The 17,442-nt window shown below is 39.9% G+C and overlaps 1 protein-coding gene across 1 annotated transcript in view; it reads left to right on the top strand.

Annotated features, from left to right (window-relative positions):
- LOC141073688 (contactin-associated protein-like 5) overlaps window positions 1-16,978 on the top strand; it is a 960,637-nt gene extending 943,659 nt beyond the window's left edge. The window contains exons 24-25 of the mRNA XM_073561036.1: window positions 348-2,977; window positions 14,838-16,978. Of these exons, the coding sequence (XP_073417137.1) occupies window positions 348-544 (197 nt within the window). The 3' untranslated portion in view covers window positions 545-2,977; window positions 14,838-16,978. The remainder of the gene's footprint in view (window positions 1-347; window positions 2,978-14,837) is intronic.
- Window positions 16,979-17,442: the final 464 nt, after the last annotated feature.

Below are 17,442 nucleotides of genomic sequence, written 5' to 3'. Positions count from 1 at the left end.
TTTCTTTCAAAAATAAGGAAATTTCTAAGTGACCCTAAACTTTTGAGCGGTAGTGTAGTTGTAATGTAGTAGCTCAGCATTGCAATTATATGTCACACAGCTACATGTTGCAAACTAGCTCTAGCCTAAACATTGTGTATAGGCACTGAACAAGCAGTGGCTGCAATAACATCGGCAGAATTTTGAATGTTGCTCTGCATGTAAATGTAGTACAAAATAAAATGCAGCTGTATTTCCCCATAGAATATGGCGTTGTAGGATACTTGACACCTAGGTGAAATGAATGCCTCTGTTGCTGAGTTGAGAAGTATGACTTTCATTATTTGTTTCCCCCTTTCTCTTTCTAGGCATCATTGCTGTAACAATTTTCATTATTTTATGCATTGTGGCGATAATGATAAAAATCTTTTACCAACACAAAAAAACTCATGTAAAAAGTCAATCCAAAGAGAAGGAATATCCGGACAGCATGGACTATCCCTTCAGGAAAGAGCTGGACTTACAGAACACAGTCAGCGAGTGCAAAAAGGAATATTTTATTTGAGAGACTCGGTTTCTACATCATTTGTTTCTTCTATACCCCTATTTTTGCAATTTTTTGGTGTGATTTTAGCTATATTTCGATAATGTTAGGGAATTAACAAGAGTAACATGAATAATGTCTTAAGTTTCTGTCCTCTTAAAAGCTCCTCAGCTTTGCAGACTAGGCCTCTTTTCTGGTGCTTCTCGGGGTACTCTCCAGCAGAACAACCCGGAATTGTCCCTAATGCCACCATGTAGCTCTCAAGAGTGTTGTAGCGGAGAGATTAATGGATGCTAAGTACAGAGGATTCTTTATAAAAGCTCCAAGTGATATGTTCTGGATAAAGAATTTACATGCAAAATAGTAACAGAGCCTCTCTAAAAAGCTATCCTTGTGCATTATTGGATCCATCACTATTACATAAAAACAGTGTATATAGGAACTACATGCTGCTTAGCTCAAAATTAGAATTTAAGGTAAACTTTCTTATATTAAGAATCATTTCTATAGAGTCAAGGACATTGTATGCAGCATAAGAGAAAGTCATGGCATGTAGCACCCAATAGAATGGAACAGGACATGTGCACAGGCACTGAACTAACAGGGACTGCAGTATTTTGAGCTTTATGGAATTTTATCTTATGCAATTCAATATTATTTGGCATTTAGCAGGACCTAGAGAAAAGAAACATGCTGCAGACAAATCGCAGGTAAAGCTACGTTCCCACAATGAGTGTTTGATGAGTTTTTGATGTTGCAGATTTTCTATTAAGGTTACTTACATTTTTTTCATTGCATATTTGAGTGTGTTTTTACATGAAATTTTATGTTTTCTTGTGTCTTTTTGGAATGTCATGTTTAAAATACAGCTCCTTTGTTTTTGATATTCCTTTCACAAAAATTTATTCATATAGTCATATGTCGATTACATGCATTTTTAGTGTGTGTGCGGTGGAGAAATGTACTAAAAATGCATATGCCTTTTCTTACCTATGGATTTTCCGCATCTTATTCAATTCTATGCTGAAAATCTGTGCATAAAATTCAGCATATTCGCAAGAGTAGTTGACATGTTGCAGATTTCAAATACGCATCGCAGGTCAGTTTGCGCAGAATTAAAAAAATAACACAGTGGGCATGAGATTTCTTTAAATCCCATCCACTCTGCTGGAACTGTAAGACGTTTCATTTTTTTGCTCAGCCAAAATACACAGCCTCAAAAATTCATCAAAAACTCAACGTGGGAACTTAACATAAATCAGGCAATCTCTACTTGAAGAGCCTCCCAGGGTGATGATGAAGGCTTCAACTAAATTATTTCTACATCTTTTATGGTTTCAGCATCATGCGTTTGGCCAAAAAACTTAAGGCCTCTTTCACACTTCAGTTATTTGCATCAGTTAAAATCCGCCAAAAAGGCAGACAAGCGGATCTGTTCTCAACTGATGTGAACGGATGGCACAGGATCCGTTTTTAGACGGATCCTGAAAATGAGGAAATTTAAAGGAACCGCTGGCTGGGAAGGAGAGAGAGAGATAGAGAGAGAGAGAGATAGAGAGAGACAGAGAGATAGAGAGAGAGAATTTTTTTTTTCTGTCCGGCACACAGACAGAATTTGGGGTTAATTCAGTGTCTGGAGGATCCGCCGGCCAAAAATCGTTGCAAGCTCCGTTTGGAAATCTTTGAGGATGTTGACGGACACTAACATTGTGGCGGATCCTCACAAAAACGGATGCAACGGACGGCAATCAGTCAGGATCTGCCAATAATGAAAGTCAATGGGGAAAAAACGGATCCTCAAAGAAAAATGGCGGATCCGTTTTTTTTCATAATTGGCGGATCTTGACTGATTGTCAAAAACGGAAGTGTGAAAGAGGCCTAAGACAATTTCTCATTATGCAATACTCATACTTTTTAACAATCCCTACAGGGAATACCCTAATCACAGAGGGACTTCCTATTGTTGGAGGAGGTTTACATAAACCGTTAACGTTTACGGCCCAGATCAGCCCTAGTTTTGCCTGAATTGCATCTGAAAATGTAGGACTTTTCCAGCAAATGTTGGATTGTTGGCACCTATGCAGCAAATTATACAGAAGGGGTTCTTGACTTGCAAAAATCAAACCCATAGAAGAATATTACAGTAACCAATTGTAATTAAATCTGTGATGAGTATTTCTTCCTAACAATCACATCCAGCTGAGCTATTTTTGAGTTATATCTGTCTGTTGGAAACTGGGTAGCTAAAAACCAATGGATTTGGTATCATGTATCCCAGTCTTCGTTATCAGCTATCTATTCTAGGTTCCTGAGTGGCAGATCTGCCTGGACATGCACTGACACTTCTGTGCTAATGTAAGGGCTGCAGATGCACCGACTTGGACTCTAGACAAGTTCCGTGACAGCCCCTTTAAGAACAGAAATGGCCTAGAAACAGATATACAGTAGCTAAATGTAAGTTTTAAAAGATTATCATTTAGTTATATGTTGGAAATTTATTTTTTGTTAAGGTTCAGAACAGAGTCTGAATCTGTAGAACATAAAATATCTTTTTGTAGTTGAAAAATTTCCTTTATCAGTCTTAACCTATATTCGGTAGATGACATGGTAACTAATGAGGGTATGTAGTTAGTTTTGTTGTAACAAAAAAGGGGTGTAAATCATAAACCAGTGTAGCTCCACTTATACTATCAAACCTCCGACAGGAAAAACAGAGCTTGCACACAATAATTAGGCAGTGTTCACATGTTGTGTGTTTTTATATTTCTTTTGCCCATAGTTTTTGGAACGATTTTTTAAAATCTGAGGAGAAAACAATATGGCATTACCGCAAAGTGCTGCCTTACTGAAAAATAACAATTCACTGTTATTGAATTGTGAGCATCATTTGGTAATGTCAGGCGCTATCTTATTGTCCAATATTGAGTATACTGTACACGTGTAGAGATGAGAATGTCCTATGATTGCATTTGTGCTTTTGTTTCCAGCCATTGGGAGAGGGTCTTATATTTGTTTAGACACTATGGAACATTTTTCCCTTTTTTTCATTTTGTACTTGTTCTATTTTTACTCATTTATATAGTAGCATCATATTCTATAGCACATTGCAGACATTACCATGACTACCCCCATTAGCACTCACAATTTTAATTCCCTATCAAGTATATCTTTGGAGGAAACCCGAGTACACAGAAAAAACCTACACAAACATGGGGAGAACATACAAACTCCTTTCAGAAGTTGTCCTTGCTGGGATTTGGACCCAGAACCTCAGTGATGGAAAGAAACACTGCTAATCACTGAGCCACCGTGCTGCCCCATCTGCATGTTTTACCTGTTTGTGATTTCCATTAATAAAAAATGTCGATTCTTACTTTTAAGTAAAGTTAAGCAAACAGATTTACAGGAACCAGTACTTTAGCCAAACTGGAGCATTGTGAACTCTCTAATGATTGCCGACATATTCGGCACCTCTCCTGATCAGTATTACCCTTAACACTAGACACAACTCACATTATAATAGTCACATATAGGAACAAAGGAGACGTGATTCTGTAAGGAACTATAATATCCTAAATAATAATCATAAGAAAATTTGAATCAGTGAAAAAGCATTCCTTTTTTTGATACAAAAACAAAAATAAAAAAACATTTTAAAACAGAGAAAAGAAGATGACCCCCGTGTGATCAATAGACATCAAAATACACAATGAGAAGAAAAATAATGGAACAAACTGCCCAAAGAATGGTATACGGCAGATTCGGGGGGAAGGGGTTTGAGGAAACTTTTGAATTATGGAGTTGGTAGAAAAATAAATATATAATATTTCCTATATGGTTAGATGGTATGCCAAGAGTATAATATATATTACTGTATAGTGCCTACAAGACATCTAAATAGTATAAAAAGTTTACAGTTTGGTTAAATGAATCTCGATGAGGAGAAGGCTGCAAAGATAAAAAATGGCATGAACATATGGAAGAAAAAAAGTATAACTAACTAATACATACCACAAGTGACCCAAACCCCTCACCTGAAGAATGAAAGGACTCTACAAGTTATGCTACTGCCATGTAGCTTTCTCAAGGGAAAGATAAAAATTGACATGACCAAATAGGAGAGAAAAGTATAACTAATAAATACATACCACAAGTGACACTTTACCCTTGAGAAAGCTACATATCAGTAGCGTAACGCGCAGGATTCTTTCATTCTTCCGTTGCGGTTTTTTGTCACTTGTGGTATGTATTAGTTAGTTTTACTTCCATTTACTTTTTTACTTCCATTTGGTCATGCTGTTTTTTATCTTTGCAGCCATCTCCCCATCAAAATTTATTTAACCATATTGTAAACCTTTTTGCACTATTTAGATGTCTTGTAGACACTATAGAGTAATATATATTATGCTCTTAGCATACCATCTAACTATATAGGAGTTTTTTGTATATTTAGCTTTCTACAAAGTCTATAATTCGCAAGTTGCCGCAAACCACCCCCTCCCTCTCAATCTGCCAGATACGATTCTTCGGGCAGTTTTTCAATTATTTGTCTTTTCATTGTGTATTTTGAAGGGGTTCATGTGTATTGATCACAAAAGGGTCATCCTCTTCCCTCTGTTTTTAATGTTTTTATTATGTGTGTTTTGTAGCAATAAAAATGAATGTTTTTTGACTGATTCAAATTTTCTTATGTTTATGATATGGGATATTTTAATGCCTTAAAGCATCATGTCTCCCTTGTTCCTACTTTGTTCTTTTAGATGCATGGCATAATATCGATGTATATTATTTTTGTGGGGCCAGTCCCTCTTTGGTTCTGCAAATAGTCACATATAGTCATAACTGTCACGAAAGTGACTGACCAATGCGACACGACCCAAAGATGGGTTGGTCACCAATCAGCAAAACAAAAAAAAAACAGGGGACACAATTACAATGGTGGGCTCTGCGATAGAGAAGGGGAAATGCACACCTCCAGCACTCTCCTAAGGATGTGCCCTGATTTCCCTGACATCCCTAAACAGGTTTTCTCAACCTGTCACCTAGCATGATACCTAAGCCCTCACTTGCCTTGCACCTATCCCTAAGTAGGGAATTGGCAACTGAAGACTCTGGTCCCACCGCTGCACAAGACAACACAAGGTAAGGATAGACAGACAGCAAAAGGAACAGGGTAACAAAAATACAACACTGAGCTCTCTGCTGTAAAGCACTGCACAGCAGGATAACAACACCAGATTCAGCATAAACAGCTGAGGCACCACTGCTCCCAGCAAGCTCCTTCTCCCAGTGTGGTCGCTGACGTCTAACATCGACGGTCGGTCAGCTGATGCATCAAGGGACCTTTTATAGGAATGTGGGAGTTGTTATCACCTGCATCAGCAAACTCAGCAGCAATGTAATTACACCAGCGGCTACCGGGGGAATAACTGACATTAACCCCCGATGGCCTGAAAGGAAAAAAGTTTTAATGTGAGAATCCAGATCTGCCACAGATCCAAAAATGGATCATGACAATAATATTTCTGGTCCCTAATAATTAGAAGAAGCGCCCAAGATGGCAACAGATTGTAGGAAGTTCACAGGGCTCAGTTCAAATTACATTTTAGTAATTGTTCTGTCACGCTTCTTTTTTGCTGTAAGAGGTATATTTTTGCATAGATCAGAAAGTTAGAAGGTTTAAAGCATACTAAGGCAGAGCAACTTGAGCCACCAGAACACAGTCCTGTAGTTTCCTACTAGCTTCTAGAATCTCAGGCTCCACTACTATTTAGTAGGACCAGCACTAAGTCACCCTTACAGCATGAAGCATGTACAATGTTACTATGCACCTACTAATCAGAAGAAGTGCTGAAGATGCTGGCTGATAGGTGGTGGTTAACAGGGCATCCCTGAACTAACAACCTAGTTGCTGCACCAGGGTCCTATGAATCTCTTTGCTAAACTCTATTGCAAATGATATGTATGTTTTTATTAATGTATTCCTGTTTCCTGGTGGCTTGTCGCCCTCATCATGGATACGCCCTTCACTCAGATATAGGCAGCAATTGGTAGACCTGCCAGTCTCCCTGGGGAGGGACTATCCACTCATTTACATTGCAAATTTATTGGGAACAACTTCTTATAACCAATGACACATAAAATCAGGGTATGCGTGAAACTTGTACTCAAATCACAGTGAGAGAGATTGTGTGCAAAGGATTTTCTTTAATTTGTTGAGGAGGTCTATCAAGGTCTGATTTATGTTATTTTATATATGTCTGGTTTTTTTATATTTTTTGTATGTATAGGTGACTAACATGAGTATGTATGTGCTTATATGTATATCTGCATGTGTGTGCTACAGCTCAAGAAGTAAATGCGCCACCCTCACATACAAAGCAAAATGCAATTTTGTCACAGACAGTGGGATCAGCATTATATCTGTCAGTCACTGCCGGGGGGGGGCAGTTACAGCTGCCGCTCACTATGCAAAATCCACCACTATGACTGAAAATCAGAGGCTGCCAGGAGGAATAAAATTAATTCCCTCCTAGCAGTGTAGACACCAAGCAGCTTCTGAACACTATAATCCTGCAGATTAAACGTATATCTCTAGGTTAATAGCGTTTTTTTTGCATAACAGATTCCAAATAATTCATTATAATTTTCTCACTCCCACCCCCATTTCATTCATGACTTATGGATATGGGACGGACCCCCACTCCATCTTAAAACCACCATAACTACAGTAAACCTAGGCACTAGAATAAATACACAACGCAATATTTTGGTTGTCAAAATGGCCACAGCTTTATTTAAATCACAGGATTAAAACAATCACAGTAGGAGTCAGTTGAAGTGCTCGTACATTGGGATTCACAAGTACTGTGATATCCCCAGCTGTCTGACATACAGAACCAGGACAGACAGCCATAAAGGGGCGGCACGCACTGGCTTGCCATTCAAGCAGAGCCAGTAAACTTTCAGGGCACCAATGACCCTATTATCCTCAGTCCTGTGCTTAACCACTGTGCCCACCCCTGATTGACGTTACTATTACAACGTCCTTGTGGCTGGCCACCAAAGCTGAGCCTGTTCACCACCATGAGGTTTTACATCATCTATTAGTTATATTGAGTCCACCTTAACTTATCTGCAACTTCCACCTGACTCCTAAACCGCAAAGCTGTGACGGGTTATAAATTCACATTTGACACTTTTTTTTTTTTTTTTTTAAATAAATCACTTTAGTAAACTTATAAACTAGAAGTCCCTGCAAAAATTAAGGGGACTAACTTGGCAAACCTCCAACTCACAAAGAGTCATCCTACAGCGTTCAGGAGAGGAAAAAACCCCTGTGGAGGAAACCTCTAGGGAACCATGGCTAAAGGATGGCACTTCCCTTGGGCTTAGAAGGTTAATGCTGTTAACTCATTATAGCCATGATAAAATTGAACCTGGAACAAAATATACAATGGTAATTTCAAAAATACAATAAAGCATTCATCATACAAGCAATAATTAAAACGTTTTAGGACAATGATTCTAAACAGGGGCGGGAGGGCGGGAAATGCTTCCTCCTGTTCATCCTGTGTGAGGGAGAGACACAGATTTCCTGTTCTATATAAGCCCCACCCTCCTCACAGTAACCCCCCAGGCACAGACATACTGTGCTTCTTCCTCTGAAAGCAACATCACTCTTCCTTAAAATCTACACCACTATACCAAAAAAGCTGCAGGAGTAAAGGTCCACCCATCCCCAAGTCATGTCCTCCTTCACCTATGGCTCCAGTGGTTTCTTGACTTATGGATATGGAACTGACCCCCACTCCATCTTAAAACCACCATAACTACAGTAAACCTAGGGACTAGAATAAATACACAACACATTATTTTGGTTGTCAAAATGGACACAGCTTTATTTAAATCACAGGATTAAAACAATCACAGTAGGAGTCAGGTGAAGTGCTAGTACATTGGGATTCACAAGTACTGTGATATCCCAGCTGTCTGACATACAGAACCAGGCCAGACAGCCATAAAGGGGTGGCACGCACTGGCTTGCCATTCAAGCAGAGCCAGTAAACTTTCAGGGCACCAATGACCCTATTATCCTCACTCCTGTGCTTAACCACTGTGCCCGCCCCTGATTGATGTTACCATTACAACGTCCTTGAGGCTGGCTACCAAAGCCGAGCCTGTTCACCACCATGAGGTTTTACATCATCTATTAGTTAAAATGAGTCCACCTTAACTTGTCTGCAACTTCCACCTGACTCCTAAACCGCCAACAGAGAGGCCATTTGACACCTTAAATGGACTCGACCCCCATCAACCTTGCCTAATAAAGCCATCAACCATTTCTACATGCTATGGAAAGACTGTGCACACAAGTAATAAAAAATAAAATTAATCTGTCGGAGCTCTGGAATTTTATCAATGCCATGCTACCAAGTTATGATTGATAATAGGGTAACTACAGCAAAATATCAGTTGCTAAACATCCTGCAATGAGGATCCCATAATGGGGAATGTGGAAAGTAAACCATAATTAAGTTCGTAGCTACAATCTGAATACCTGTATAATGACATCTGTCATGCCTCAAAAAACTATTATACTGCATACATTGTAGCCAGCTCTAATAATTCACCAATTAACAGATTTTAGTTCTAGAAACCACCATTATTTACAGTAGCTGTGCAGTAAAATTTCGCAAACCCATTTACTATCACTACCCGAAAAGTGATGAACATATCAATAGAAAGAAATTATAAATAGGGAGTAATTAAAAACTATACACAATATAACATCAACATTATAAGTAGTAATTTAAATAAACCTAAAGCAGAAAAAGTCTACAAAGGCATTATTAATAACTCTGCCACGCCATTGTTAATTGTTTTTCATGCACTTGATAACATTTACTGTTGACCTCTCCAACTGGGTCAAAAGCATTGGGAATAGGCATATTGCCCTTCGTGCTAATGCACTTGATTACTTTACCCTTAGCCACTCCCACTGGCTCAAGGGCATCGGGAGTAGGCATACTGCCCTTTGTGTTAATGCACTTGATTATACCCTTAGCCGCTCCCACCAGCTCAAGGGCATCAGGAATAGGCATACTGCCCTTTGTGTTAATGCACTAGATTATACCCTTAGCTGCTCCCACCAGCTCAAGGGCATCGGGAATAGGCATATTGCCCTTCATGTTAATGCACTTGATTACTTTACCCTTAGTCACTCACACTGACTCAAGGGCACATAGATTAGGTACATTGCCCTTCAGTTTCATGTACTAGATAACTGCATTGTCCAGACGACAACCTTGAAAGAAACATGGAAAGAAACATGGTTTGGTCAATATAAACAGTCAAAACCGTGCCTCGGCATTCTCAAGTCACATGAAAAAAGAGAGAGGGTCCTTGAAGCTATAGATTGTATTGAAAAGCATGCCTACCTTGTTCTCTTCTCCCCTCCAGCCGCTGTTCCTGGCTCAGAGGAGCCAATTTTTTCTGTAGGCATGCAAAATATGATTGCCATGACCCCAGGGACTTTACCCTAACAGGGTCCTATAAAATATAAATGTTTATGGAGACCAGGGGGCCATACCTTGATGGTCACCCCTCCATACCAGGGGGCCATACCCGAGATGGTTACCCCCTCCACACCAGGGGGCCATACACGAGATGGTTACCCTCCACACCAGGGGGCCATACCTGAGATGATTACCCCTCAAAAACCAGGGTGCCATACTTGAAATGGTTACCCTTCCAAACCCAGGGGGGTCAGCGGCCAGTTTATTAACAAATAACATAAACATTTACAATAAGTATTAAATACACAATCTTATACGACCTGAGGGGGGGTTCTTGGAACCCCAAAAATTCTGGCTAAATATTTGGCAAAAACACAAGAACTTAAAAACTCCACGTTACCCTCAGCCGTAAACCACCAGCTCGAGGGCACCAAACATCCCATTCTGGGAAGTCCAACCACCAAAAGCTCCTGGGTAAAACCCCATCCAGAGCCGTAACCAAAAGCCAGATCCACCAAAACAATTTTTAACTGTCTGGAATTTTAGCTTCCAATTCCTTTTCGCAGATTCAGCGTCAACTCCAAGAACCCCATCCCAGAGGTCCATACTTAATATGGTTACCCCTACTCACCAATTTATAAATAACTTCATGGACCCACTAAAAGGAAAACAAATAACTGTTTGTTTGTTTTTTTAATTTTTAATTCATGTTCTTATTAAAATAAACATAAAATAAACATCAAAGCATAAATAACATTAACACGGTGGGGGGAGTCCTTGAAGTTCCCAGATCTGGTGATTACCAAACAACCAAACATAAAATGTACCAACAATTACTCCCAGCCATTACCCCACTAGCTCGGGAGCACCATAGCCACAAGGGTTCCAATGTTCACTTGAATTTCCTGGGGATCCGACAAACTCTTGCTGAAACTCCCCTCCACCTTTCACCAGGTCCAGAACCATATTAACTTCCAAAAAAGAGGAATCCATATCCCAATGGATCCCCCAGACCAATTTCTAACCAACTTCAAGGACCTCCCCAACCACCAGGCTCCAGGTAATCCACTCAGGCCTGTGCTAGCTGCCATCTTAAGTAATATAAAATAAGCACTTGGTGGGTATACACCGATCCCTTTTTTTAAAATTATTATTCACGCCTTTATTAAAACAAACATACAATAAAACATCAAAGCATAAATAATATTAACACGCTGGTAGGAGTCCTTGAAGCTCCCAAAATCCGGTGATTACGAAACATAAAGTGAACATAAAATGTACCAACAATTACTCCCAGCCGTTACCCCACTAGCTCGGGAGCACCATATCCGCAAGGGTTCAAATGTTCACTTGAATTTCCTGGGGATCCGACAAACCGTTGCTGAAACTCCCCTCCACCTTTCACCAGATCCAGAACCATATTAAATTCCAAAAGGAGGAAACCATATCCCAATGGATCCCCCAGACCATATTTAACCAACTTCAAGGACCCCCCCAACCACACAAGATGTGAGATAAGTGAGGGTAAAAACCATGCAGGTTTACAACCAAGGTATACAACAGGTTAATAATGGAAAATATCCCATCGTAAGGTCCAGAAATAGACAGAGATGGGCAATGCTGTGTTATATGCTGTAACCATAAATGAGAAGCCGCCTGCTCCTCTACAGCAACAGACAGACTCTAATCACCAGCTGCACATAAATGGTAAGAAATATGTAGGTCTAATATAAGCTGCCTGCAGCCATAGGTGTGTGAGCAGAAAACTTCAAGTTCTGTATCCCAGTCAGTCACTCTACTACATACAATCACAATAGACAGGGCTGAAAACTGGGCCCATGATGTGTTTTCCAGAGCAATGTGCAGCCTCACACTAGGAGTGCCCACTCACTGCCCGCCATGTGCTGAGTTATTAGTGCCCACTCAAATGTGCCGAGTTACTCCACGATTATTTATTTTACACATGATAAAGCCTGACCATTCTGGCCTGTGCTATCCACCATCTTAGGTAATATAAAATAAGCTCTTGGTGGGTATACTCTTATCATGCAACATACGAGGGGGAGGACTAAAGGCAGCAATAGCTACAGAAATCAAGCAGCTGGAAGTCATGTCCAGATTATATGTACAGCCAGGAAAATGACCTGGAGACACAGGATGTTTATACCCAGCATGATCCGTATATAGCAGAGTGAGGAGTGATATCATGTATACAGACCTGTGGTACAGGTTAAGTATACAGCACAGGATTAGAGCCTTTACACATATACCACATCTAGTGAGTAACCTGGTTACACTGGATCTGCACACCCAGCCTCACAGTATGTAACAGAGATGAGGTCACATACAGATCATTAGACTCCATAACTGGGAAGGGGGGATAATCCGCACACAGCAGGGTCAGTATACAGTGCACTGACATGAAGTGCAGCCTCTCATTATCATACATATACCCCGACTGCTCCTCTCACCAGTGTCTCTAATACATGTGACTGCCCAGCTCCACCATAGTAATGGCAGACACTCTATGTGTCCCTGCTCTGTCCTATCATACATAAACCCAGAACTCATGAAGAATCTGTATAATACAGCAGTAATGTGGTATATCAGAAATGTCTGCAAGGAGGACACACAAAAGCTGCCTCTGCTATAAGTGAGGGAACATGGCAGCTACATGAATTTCTGAGGTAATCTTGATCCCAGCTATGATGTAGGAGCTGATACTACCCTAGTACACACTGCACAATGTCTGAGGTGAATGCAGAGTAGTATATCAAACATGTCTGCAGGGAGGTCACCCAGAAGTTGTCACACTGCCTTGAGGAAAATGTAGCATGCACATGAGGGACATGGCAGCTGCATGAATTGCTGAGGTAATATTGATCCCAAACATAATGTAGGAGCTGATACTACACTAGTACATGATGTCTGAGGTGAATGTGCTCCTATCATCTGTAATGTGAGGTGATAACCCCAGTATTATACTCCCTGAAACTGCAGACATGCTTCCTCCTGTTCATCCTGTGTAAGAAAGAGGGAGAGACACAGATTTCCTGCTCTATATAACCCCCACCCTCCTCACAGTAATCCACCAGGCACAGACATGCTGTGCTTCTTCCTCTGAAAGCAACATCACTCTTGCTTAAAATCTAGACCACTATACCAAAAAAGCTGCAGGAGTGAAGGTCCACCCATCCCCAAGTCATGTCCTCCTCCGCCTATGGCTCCAGTGGTTTCTTTTTATTGAAAACATTTCTATTTAATACTTACTATTCCATACGATCTTCTGCAGGGCACTCCTTTTTTTAGTTGATGCACGCACGACACAGGTAAGGTGACGGGAGCTCCCCCGGAGCTGTGCTGCCATTCTGTATTGCTGGCAGCGGAGCTTTAAGAAAGCTCCCTGTGCAGAGATGTGCACCACTATTGGCTCTGAGCTTGGTTAGTAGCCCAGATTGCCCTCATTATAATCCACCCATAGGCATAATGATCACATTCACAGAGGGTATAATCGCAACTGGGCCCTTTTAGGAGGGAGGTCCGATGACACCAGTGCCAATTTCCCTTACATGTGCATCATCAGATACAGATTCAGCTGGAATGTATTTCAGTGCAAAGACCTGCTGGCTCACTTCGATGCAATACACTCCGCTGTATGTCGGCTTGCCCGTGATGAGTAGCACTTGGCAGTGACGTCATGCATTGGCCATGTTGAAGTCATATTCTGGCTTCAGCATCAACTATATAGGAAGACACCAAAACACATTGGAACAGGGGAACGATGTAACAATAATCTCTTTTTAAAATGTGCTAGAAAAGAACGGAAGAAGCCGAGGATGGGGGGCATTTTACCAGAAAGGGGCCCAGGATGGGGCATTGCACCAAGAATGGGCTTTGGAAGGGGGGCATTATGCTACAACAAGAGACATTACACTAGAAAAGGGCCTAGGATAGGTAATATTCCAGGAGGGGCCCATGATAAGGGACATTGTTATAGCATAGGGCCCACAATAGGGGCATAACTACTGGAAGAGTCCAGGATGGGGGTCATTATTATTGGAAGAAGCCAGGATGGGGACATTTTTAATGGATAGGGCCCAAGATAGGGTGCCTTATTCCTGGAAAGGGTCCAAGATGGGGGATATTATAACAGGAAGTGGCCAAGATGGGGGAGATTATTACAGTAAGAAGCCAGGATAGGGGACATTATGACATGTGTAGTGAACACGCATATCTGACCAGTATCCTGGTTGGGGATCCATGTCTAAATTTTGCACTGGGGTCCATCAGATTATAGTTATGCCACTGCCCACTGTGTATATGTGTGTATGTAATGTATGTATGTGGTTATAAGGTGTGTCTGTATTTACAGTATATACTATCAATGTAGTTTATGCTTTTGTATGTTTTCATCTATGTATATATGGTACATTTTTAGCTATATGTACTGTATGTATATAAATGTATATATGTATACTGTACATGTATGTGTTTATGTATATATGTAAAGTATGTAAAATGTTATATGTATATCTTTGTACTTATGTATATATAGTATGTCTTTGTATGTCAGTCTGTATATGTATGTATATGTGCATGTATTTTTGGTGTAAATATGGATACATCAAAAATATGAATGTGTGCAAGTGCGTGATTTGTGTGAGTCCCGTTCCCGTCTTGGTACAATCTTGCATATGCAGCCAGTTATATCAGTTCATTTTTCATCCATTCAGATTTTTCTTGAAGTTTATAACAAATGTCTAGAATTAATCTATTATATTTTTCATAATGTGCAGAGATAATGAAACGAGGCAGCCGGTCAAAGCAGACACGTTAATCAGGCTGCAGGATCGGCTATTGACAATTTCAGTGGAAGCCAAGACTTGACAAGAATCATAGATCATCTATGAAAATGAATCAATCAACATTAATCGATTTCTTAATTACAACCTTCGAGCATTCAGCAAATACCAGCACATTCTCATCACCAGGCTCATTGCTTTCTGTTCTGTCACAATCATTCTTTACTCTTTTTTGTACTTGACAACTGACTGAGGAGAAACATCATTGTTGCATGGCAATCCTAAGAGTAGAAAGTGGCAGTAAAGGATATTTTTAGATCAAACGTTAGGACAAACCTCTCACCCCCCAAAAAATATTTGTTCTGAGGTAAAAATCCCCTTCATAGACATGAGACAATTCTGATTTATGCCGCATGGTATGTTCTACTACTACGTCTATGCAGTGGATGGGGAGCTCGCTGTCAGAAATAAAGAGAATTTGTCAGCACAGAATGATGGCTCAAGGAAGAACTAACAAATAGAATGGGTTAACATTCACTTTAAGGAGCATTTCCCTTGTAAAGGATCTGAAAATAAAGGTTTTCTTCTAAACGTAACACAGTGAGTCACAACCACTGATGGAAGTGCTCACAGGGAGAAACAGCTTTCTACAGACCAGGAATGCTATATCAACCCATTACATAAATGGTCACAGTCAGTTACATTCACTCCTACATTACCTCCATTGCCCTCCATGTATTTGATGATCTGTCATTCTTTCCATGCGCCAGGGGGTACAAGATGATCATTACAATTTATTCTGCTCGCTGACTGAAATTTACCAACTCTAGAACAATTGTGGTAAAACAGGTGAGAAATGAATGGAAAGCTTACAATGCTACATTAACAGCTGGAGTCAGTGAAGGTTTTTGCTATTTGTTAGGTATCTAGGATGATCATCAGTACCAGTGTCAAAGCAAAGGAAAACCTAGACAGTTGCAGGGCCCAATAGGCTTTGAAAGTATGTAGCGATTTAAAGAACATTTTGTATGTTCATCAAGCCAAGGTTTGGGTAGGTGACTACGACCATGAGCCCACATATACGTAGAGCCAGCCCTGTTACATATAGTATGGGATTTCATAAAATTGGTCAAGGGAGACAAAAATCATTAGTAAACTCCAAAGACCTCTTGAGAGATCAGGGTATGGAAGATAGATATTATGTTTTTAATAGTCATCTCCGAGCTATACAATAATTGTGTGCAATAATGGTCTTCTTGGTTTGATGAGATAGTCATCAGTCAATGGATTTGATATCCAAAATAGTAGGGTTTTCTTTGGAGTGGGAGATTTAGTACCTTTTTTACTTCCTCATTGTTGATGTAAACTAGAGGTCTTCAACATGGGACACTGAAGCTTTTGGGAAAGCCACAACTCCCAGGATGCTTGCACGTAGCCTGTCCACAGTTATGTATCTGCCATGGTAGATACCATGTCTAATCCCAGCATACAATGCAATTTTAATACAGCTGGGAAGTCACACATTGGGGGACAATTAGGGTAGACTGTGGAGAACTCTCTCTCAAAATGCTACCTGATATGTGTTAGAGGAACTGCCCTGGATGAAGGAGGACCTGCTCAATATCTTACCCTCCTCTTCAAGCAACGTTGTGGTTGAAGTGCAAGCTCGTCGAGCTATGGTGACTTAAAATGTCAAGAAATACTATAAAAAAGTCTGCCATGTTGATCCTTGCTATAGGATCCCTCTTATACTGTAGAAAATGTTAATAAAATATTTACTATTTAACAATTGAGAACAAAGATGAATAATATGTTAGTAAAGTATGTGCCCCCGCTGCAAATAGAAAAAATATTTTGTAACCCTCTAATGTATACTCTCTAGTGATATTACCGTAGATAGGAACAATATCTCCATTCCCTTAATTTAATCATTATGTTCCACGTGGACGCCTCAATATTGCTTCCCCATGTTCTACTAAAGCGTTTTCAGCACATTGTGCAAATAGAGATTTATAGACAAAATAAAAGATCCTGGCACAAAACAATTTCTCTTTATTTTATATTCTTATTGTTGTACAGACATAAGGAACTGTAAATAATGTATATTTAATAAAGAAATCTTTTTTCTACAAACATCAGCACGTACAACCGTCTTTATTTTTATTAAATACAACTGTCTCACAAATCTTTGTCTACTTTTAGCTGTAAGATCTTTGGCCTATAAAAGTTTAGGAAAACAAATATACTGCCATTGTTTAGTAGACATCCATTTTCCATGTTAAATGCCAGGCACAAGTGCGTCTGCCAACTGGCATAGCTACTGACGGTCAAGTGGAAGCTTGTAAAGCATATACTCATTGCTGAGTAATAGTTTCCATATGATTTAGAGATGGAAAGAAATCTCTAGAGAAAGTTAAGTCACTGTCTATATAAACGCCATTACTTTTTCTTGTTTTGGGACTAAATTATGTATTATTCTCCAGAGCTATACTCAGTATTCTACTGATCCTACATATAAAAATGCGTCAGAAGCCGAAAAGAGGAAAAGGTATAAAAGTAAACTTTGCTGAAATACAAATAGACATAGCTAAAGAATGAA

This window comes from Dendrobates tinctorius, unplaced genomic scaffold (genome assembly GCF_039654945.1).
Source record: "Dendrobates tinctorius isolate UK_male_01 unplaced genomic scaffold, ASM3965494v1 ptg000312l, whole genome shotgun sequence".
NCBI lineage: Eukaryota > Metazoa > Chordata > Amphibia > Anura > Dendrobatidae > Dendrobates > Dendrobates tinctorius.
The sequence above is the reverse complement of the archived record's forward strand: the minus strand, read 5'-3'. Positions and strand labels throughout refer to the sequence as shown.